At 44.8% G+C, this 7,935-nt stretch overlaps 1 protein-coding gene across 2 annotated transcripts; it reads left to right on the top strand.

Annotated features, from left to right (window-relative positions):
* Positions 1-1,864: 1,864 nt before the first annotated feature.
* LOC112575425 (C1q-related factor-like) lies at positions 1,865-7,734 on the top strand. Of its 2 annotated transcripts, none has more exons than XM_025257295.1 (4): positions 1,865-1,949; positions 2,859-3,091; positions 6,778-6,999; positions 7,186-7,734. In XM_025257295.1, exons 2-4 carry the CDS (start codon positions 2,863-2,865, stop codon positions 7,353-7,355), a joined length of 621 nt encoding a protein of 206 aa, XP_025113080.1. In that variant the 5' UTR covers positions 1,865-1,949; positions 2,859-2,862; the 3' UTR covers positions 7,356-7,734. The 2 variants fall into 2 exon arrangements, with proteins under 2 accessions (XP_025113080.1, XP_025113079.1); XM_025257294.1 differs by lacking the exon at positions 1,865-1,949 and adding an exon at positions 2,056-2,201.
* Positions 7,735-7,935: the final 201 nt, after the last annotated feature.

Here is a 7,935-nt window from a genome sequence, read left to right as displayed (position 1 = left end):
TAACACGTGACGTGACAAAATGTTTTAATACGTGACGTGACACTCATTACTAGTACCAGCCTGGCCTGGGGAAAACGCCCACGTCAACCGTCTCCCTGGCCTCGTTCTGGCACGACAGTCTGCTCTGTCCTCCCTTAATTACACTGGCTCTCTATATTCTGTGAAACATGACCTTTTGTCTGTGAAACATGACCTTTTGTGGTCCGGCGGTTCTCAATAACTCTCGGCAGAAGGACCTCTTCACGCAGGCAGGTGCATTGTAACAACGACATGAACCCCGTTCTCCTCACGGGTTTGTCAATAAAGTTATTGATTCCACCCTCCTTCTCTTGTCTAAAGCTGGTAAAGTTTCTGAGAACATCTTCTCCAGTTGAACAGGCAGTTTGACCGATAATGTCTAGATGCTTCTCACCTTGGCTCCCACTGTGTCTGTGCAAGGGGTCAAGGCCGGTATAATTAACCTCGTTGCAATCAGACTAAAACAGAGAAAGAAACCTGAGGCAGATCCCGTGATGAAAGCAGAGCTAATGGAGTTAAGTATGTGTGTAATCAGTCTTTGTTGTGTCTGGTGTGGCCGTGAACTTGTATCAGCTTTCAGCCTCGTACTAGAACTGTATTGCAGCTTATTCTGGTATCATATGTACATTACTAAAATAATAGTATTTGTATCATTAACTGAGAGAGAGAGACCCTTATCTGAAACTCAGTCATTTGTGGTCATCTTTATTTGTTCCTTATCTATCATCACACAAACAAGGGCGAACATGAATGACACGATTAACCCCGATCCCTCTGAGCACATGTTGACGATGTCTGTAAACAAGGACAATTTGAGAAATGTTTGTGTCATTTTATCTACAGTCACTAAATAAAAGGAATTAAAATTAGAATAATGAAACTTAAGATTTTAGTGACTTGTTACAGCTGTGACACATAGCAACACTATTAAAGACACCTGGGGCACGGGCCTGTGGCAGGTGACACTGTTCATGAACTCTGGACAGAAGGCGGCCATCTTAACCACCCACCCACGCACCCACATCCTCACCCCACCCACAAAAACCTCGAAATTTCCCTCCATGAGATTTTATAAAACCCACGAAATTTCGTCTCCCGACTGAAGAGTTTCATCCATGGCAGTTTAAGGAGACCTGAAATTCCATAATGTTCTTGGTGGTGACAGGGTGGGTATGCGAGGGTGGTCAGAACATCGGCTCAGGTGTTGTGACATGTCAGACAGGTGCTGCCAGACTACATGAAGTATTCTTGGACCGTTGACGTGTTCTCTTGCAGAAAAGCTAATTCAGTAGCTTCTTTCTAAGATTATTGTACTCGGAATCTTTTAACTTTCTTCCAACCATCTTTGTCGAGTTTTCAGTCACACATTCATACAACTTCGTGCAGACACGTGCACAAAACAGTTAGTTAAGTTTTGAGAGTTTTGTACTGTTAGCGATTGTCGAGAGCTATGGACAGTAAATTGTTTCTGATCCCTGCGTGCACATCTCTGCATCTGTTTGATTGACATTTATTTTTTTAAACTTTCTGAATGTTGGGGGGAGGAGTTCAAGATTATAGCCTTTTGAATATTATTTTCAATAAATAATATTATTTATTTGATAACATTTTGTAATAAAACATTTGACGTTCCAAGTGTTTTAAACTTCATAAATGTAAGTTTTCTTTTGGGGTTTACTGTAGAAGTATACATGAGAAAAATAAGCCACAGCACACCCAACAGACGGCACCACTGGCACCACGAATGACCCCAGCACACGCAAAGTTCACTGATGAACAAAGGTCAAGCGGACATGAACCTCATCTGAACTGCTGAACTGCGCCCATCGTCAACAAGGAACTGTATTATTCCGAAACGGAACAAGCTCCACATTCTACACGAAATCCGTCTAAAGCACACTTGATCACAAGTAACACGAGGAAGATGTCAGGTAAGATGAAAATGTAACAGGACTTTGCCCCTCCCTCTCCCAGCCAGCTAGGTTGACTTTGTTTAGGAAAGGTGGGCGCACTATTTATTCTTTCGGCTCGAGCGCAGCACAACCTTGCGCGTGTGCATTGTCCAACTCCGTGACAGGATGCAGCTAAGAAAACATCAGGTGTGAACAATATATAAATAGTTTAACTGCAGTTATTATACCATTCTCCGTTTAGCTACTGAACGAGGACGAGGATTTTCTCAGGTATGTATTCAGTTTTGATGTCGGTGCATTTCAAAGACTATTAAAGACTTTGCCATTCACCTGTCTGTGTGGGCGCTATTAGCCGTTTGATATTTTACTGGCTGTCAAGTTTTACCGCCGACCGAGAGGTCCTGTTACAGTGATTAAAAATCTTCCAAAATATTAACCATAAAAATATCTTATAACCATGATAACTTTTTTTTAAATGAAGCAAATCTTTGACTGGTGACGATTGCCATGTCTCAGCTTCGCAGATCAGACCTTCACAACCTAATCGCATCTGACTTTTGTGGAACATTCACAATCTACTCTAACATTCACAATATAACCCTTATCCTTGGGGAGACCATTCGCTCAGGTATGTAGTTAAAATACAACCCTAGTCATTTTTCCCACTGGCAGCAAACATTCACAAGCTATCCTAACATCTGTGGGGAGAGGATTTGTTCAGTTGTGTAGTAAACCTTGAGTCAACACGGGTACCGCAGCCTTTCATCTTCTAGAATTCACTGTAGGTTATTAACATCATTTCTAAGCACTTCATGCGTGAAACGACTGTCAGAGAGCGACATCCCCTCAACTGTATCAGTCGTTTACCTCTCATCATTATCGCCGCGATTATCATGTGGTGTATCGTGTGAATGTTTTTGTTTCAAGCAAAATGTCCTGCAGCAGTAGGCGGCGAGTTGTGTCGGGTACCTCGACAGCCTTGTTGTGCTTCATTCTGATGATGCTCGGTGGTGGTGGCGGCATTGTTGATGGACTGCAACAGCCAGCAGTCGAGGAAATCTCCCTGGATCAACAAGCAGTGGGCATCGGTGGGCTGCAGACACAGGTCATCGCGCTGCAACGTGAGGTCAACAAACTGAAGGCACGAGCTGCCAAGGCCGGTGAGCGAGTGTGAGTGAGTGACTGAGTGAGTGAGTAGAGAGTGATCTAGTTAGTTCTTACCCCTGTGGGACCCCGGGGTATGCTTGCCTAGCAAGCATTGTAAGAATAGGGTCTCTGCCATCCAGCCAGGCATGTCGTAAGAGGCGACTAAGGTGGATACCTCACCTAGAGGTAAAATAGGTTGTGGTAGGGCTAACAACCCCACCATGTAAAAAAAAATCATGTTACAGAAACTAAAACCAGAGAACTCGTCACAGATGGCGAAGGTAATGAAGCACACCAGGAGACTGGACTAATGACGGACGACAGCCAAACCCGAAAGGGAGCTGGCGCCCCGACAGCGGATTTACTGAAGCCGAGGCAAAAGTTGAGGGTTGGGTGCTGGAACGTCCAGACCTTGTACCAGACTGGCAGGATGCTCCAATTAGTCAAGGAGTTTGACAACTACAACTTGGACATCCTGGGAGTCAGTGAGGTCAGATGGACCGGCACGGGAAAGAGGAGACTAGCATCAGGACATACCATCTTGTTCTCAGGAAGATCAGACGCTCAGCACTTTGAAGGAGTAGCTCTACTCCTCAACAAGAAAACTGAAAAGGCACTGCTGGAATGGAAGCCTTATGGACCCAGGCTTTTGAGAGCAAGATTCCATTCAAAGTACACCAAGCTGACAGTGCTAGCTTGCTATGCACCAACAAATGACTCCGAGGCAGAAGACAAGGATGCTTTTTACGATCAGCTCCAGGCAGCCTCAGAGAGCGTTCCAGCCCACGACATGTTGCTCATCATCGGCGATCTCAATGCCAAGGTGGGAAGTGACAACACCTACAGAGAGCATGTCATGGGCAAACATGGAATCGGAACCATCAATGACAACGGAGAGAGACTGGCAGACTTTTGTGAAGAAAACAACCTACTGATTGGAGGCACACTCTTCCCACACAAAGACATCCACAAGGCAACATGGACATCACCAGATGGGATCACAAAGAACCAGATAGACCATGTCATCATCAACCGAAAATGGAGGAGCTCACTTCAAGATGTTAGAGCCTACAGAGGAGCAGACATTGCCAGTGACCACACTCTTGTGATAGCCACAGTTTCTCTGAAGCTGCGTCGATCACGAGGAAAACAGGCACGTCAGCAGAGAGTGGACTCCGGCAAACTAAAAAATCCAGCCACCGAAAGGGCCTTTGCTATGGAAGTAAAGAACAGGTTCCAGGCACTAGGAGACCAACAAGAGATGACCTTAGACGACTTCAATCGAGTCTTACAGGAATCAGGAGAGAAAATACTGGGCTTCCAACGGAAAAAGAAAGAACAGTGGATCAGAGAAGAGACATGGAAGAAGATAGAAGAGAGAAAGTCAGCCAAACAAAGAATCAACAGCACCAGATCTGAACGCCTGAAGGAACAACTCAGACAAAGATATACAAAACTAAACAAAGAGGTAAAGAGGATGGCAAGAACCGACAAAAGAGACCATATAGAGAAACTGGCAGATGAAGCAGAAAATGCAGCAAGTAAAAATGACCTGAAGACACTGTACAAGATAAACAAACAGCTAAACAACGGGTTTAAGAACAGTGATGTGCCAGTGAAAGACGTGAACAGTAATGTCGTCGAGGGAGAGGCAGGAAAACTACAGCGCTGGTGGGAACATTTTGAGTCGGTTCTGAACAGACCAGATCCCCCTCAGCTTGCAGACATCCAGCCAGCAGCTATAGACCTTGACATCTGCACAGACCCACCAAGCCTGGAAGAAGTGACAGCAGCAGTCAAGACAATGAAGAGCGGCAAAGCACCAGGGGCAGATGGAATAACAGCAGAGATGTTGAAAGGAGATATAAATGTGACAGCTCCCAAGCTGACTGAAATATTCAGGCAAATTTGGGAATCAGGGCAGGTCCCTGTTGCGTGGAAGACAGGGCTCATCTTCAAGTTACCCAAGAAAGGAGATCTTGGAGACTGCAATAATTGGAGGGGCATAACACTTCTTTCCCTCACCAGCAAGGTCTTCAGCAAGATTGTTTTGTCAAGACTGATGGCAACTCTTGAGAAAGACCTCCGACCACAGCAAGCAGGATTTCGTCCTGGACGATCCTGCTCCGAACACATCTTCATTCTGCGACAGATTCTGGAGCAAAGCAACGAATGGAACACACCGCTTTACATCAATTTCATCGACTTGGAGAAGGCTTTTGACAGCATCCACCGCGAGTCCTTATGGAAGATCCTGAGGCATTACGGAGTCCCTGCAAAACTTGTTCAGGTCATTGCAATGCTGTACAGCGATTTCAAATCCCAGGTTGTCTGTGACACGGAGCTCACAGACCCCTTCAACGTCAGTACTGGGGTGAAGCAGGGCTGCATTCTGTCGCCGTTCCTCTTCATCCTGGCCATGGACTGGATCATGAAGACTTCCACCGACAGTGAGAGGAGAGGGATCAGATGGACCATGACTATGACAGCGACAACAGCGCTGGAAGACTTAGACTTTGCTGATGACATTGCCCTGCTGTCACACCGCCACCAAGACATGCAGGAAAAAACAAAGGCCTTCTCAGAAACAGCTGGAAACCTTGGCTTGAAGGTCAGCGCAAAGAAAACGAAAAGTATGAGAGTGAACGCCAGAGTCCAAGACAGCATCAAACTAAATGGAGAAGAGATTGAGGAAGTCGACAGTTTCTCCTATCTTGGGTCCAAAATGTCAAACACCGGGGATGCGGAGGTGGAGATTCGAGCCCGACTGGCGAAAGCCAGCCAGGCCTTCGCCTCACTCAGGAGCACATGGAAGGCAAAAAACATCAGCCAGAAGATCAAGCTGAGAATCTTCAAGTCAAATGTGATCAGCACCCTCCTTTATGGATCAGAATCTTGGAAGATGACCAAAACCATCAGTAACAAGCTTGACGTCTTCCAAAACAGATGCCTCAGGCGCATACTTAACATCTTTTGGCCAAACACCATCACCAACGAAGAACTCCACCAAAGAACTGAAACCGAGTCCATCACCACGCAGGTTCAACGAAGGCGTTGGCGATGGATTGGACATGTGCTCCGCCAGCAGACAGCAGACCTCTCCAGAGTCGCCCTACGATGGACTCCAGACGGCCGAAGAAAACGAGTCCGCCCAAAGGAAACTTGGAGAAGAACAGTAGAAAGGGAGATGAAGGGAAAGGGCTGGACATGGGGTCACCTAGAGCGGGTTTCAGCCGATCGACATCGGTGGCGAACTCTGGTTGAGGCCTTATGTGCAACCTGATGCACGAAGAGGAATAGATAGATAGTTCTTAATCATTCTGAAACAATACAGACAAGTAGCAAGTTCCTGAGTTAGCCCCGAAACCAGTTGTTTTCTGTGACACCTAGCCAAAGACTATATCAAAATAGTCTTCGACATAATTTTGCCAAACTCGATCGACGACATCTTCCCGGTGAAGAGTTGCCCTTGAGATGTCGTTGCCCCACACTGGTTCTTCCCCAGTTAAATTAGGGTGATTAACTAGAAGTATATGGGGATGAATTTATCGGTTGTGTTTGATTGAAGTGACGCTGAGACCACGAATACTATGATAATCCACTTTCTACTTCTACCTGCTACTTGCTCTCTGTATTTTCTGGTCTTCTTTTTTCCAAGAGCTCTTTATACTTTTTACCTTTTAAGACTTCTTGCTTTCAGTGTCTTTTACTGTGTACTCCTCCAAGCCCACGATGACAGCAATAAACCAGGGAATCTTCGTGTTTGACATGGTTGTATCTAACATTGCTAATGGCTACGACGCTCTCACTGGAGTCTTCACCGCCCCATACTCAGGGACCTACCTATTTGTCCTCAACATTATGGTAGACAACAACAACAAATATATCCAGGTCGCCATTGACAAATCCGGAACACTGCTGGGTATGTGTATGATCATCTCTTTTTTTTCACGCTTTTGAAATAATCAGTTGTTTTTAATTGTCAAAAATTACTCTTTCGGTAATTTAAAATTAGTATAATTTTGGTTAACGAAGTAAATTAAAAGAAGTAACTGTGACTTATAATAGAAATCTTAAAATACCCGAGCTTTCATTCATATCATTGCAGCCCTGACACATGCCGACAGCATCAATGACCCCTGGGACAAGGGTATGTGTCACGTGACTGCTCACCTGAACTCTGGCGACAGGGTGTATGTGCGCCACAACGCCGGGCTGCCAGAGCTCTTTGGCGAGAGATGGTCATCTTTCTCTGGCATCCTGGTCCACGCTGACTAAACATTAAATCAGAACACGGCTTTGAAACTGTCACTTTGATAGTTTTTGTTCCAACGACCTCTAGTGTAAGAAATCTCGCCTCCGTCTTTCGTTTCTCTACCATTTGTTTGCTCACATATTTTTGTCGACCAGATGCCTTGCAGCCTCTCTAGCTCACTCCCCTTTGAAAATAACGGAATTATCGGACAAAAATTTCGCTATCTCCAGAGTGAGGAATATCATTAACAAGAATAACTATTAGCCCATTGTACTGCCTGACGAAATTTGAACCGATTATGAGGCCACCAGGTACTATAAATGCCCGCAATGTGAAACTGAAATATCCTATAATAGATAAACGCATTCATATATATCTGCAGATTAAAAAGTTATATATATATATATGTGTGTTTTCATTCATTTGATTATATAAAATATTATTGAAAATATTATTACAAAGTTGAAGTTGAAAACAAAGTATTCTCATACCACGGATGTGCTTAGCGGTAACTTTCTCTCACAGTCTACCTTATTCTACTTGTGTTGGGCTTTCTGGATCACTTTTCCACTCATGTAAACAGACGTAAACAACTCAGCAACT

This window comes from Pomacea canaliculata, linkage group LG11 (assembly GCF_003073045.1).
Source record: "Pomacea canaliculata isolate SZHN2017 linkage group LG11, ASM307304v1, whole genome shotgun sequence".
NCBI classification, from domain to species: domain Eukaryota; kingdom Metazoa; phylum Mollusca; class Gastropoda; order Architaenioglossa; family Ampullariidae; genus Pomacea; species Pomacea canaliculata.
Note: the sequence above shows the minus strand (reverse complement) of the source record. Positions and strands in the feature narration are given on the sequence as shown.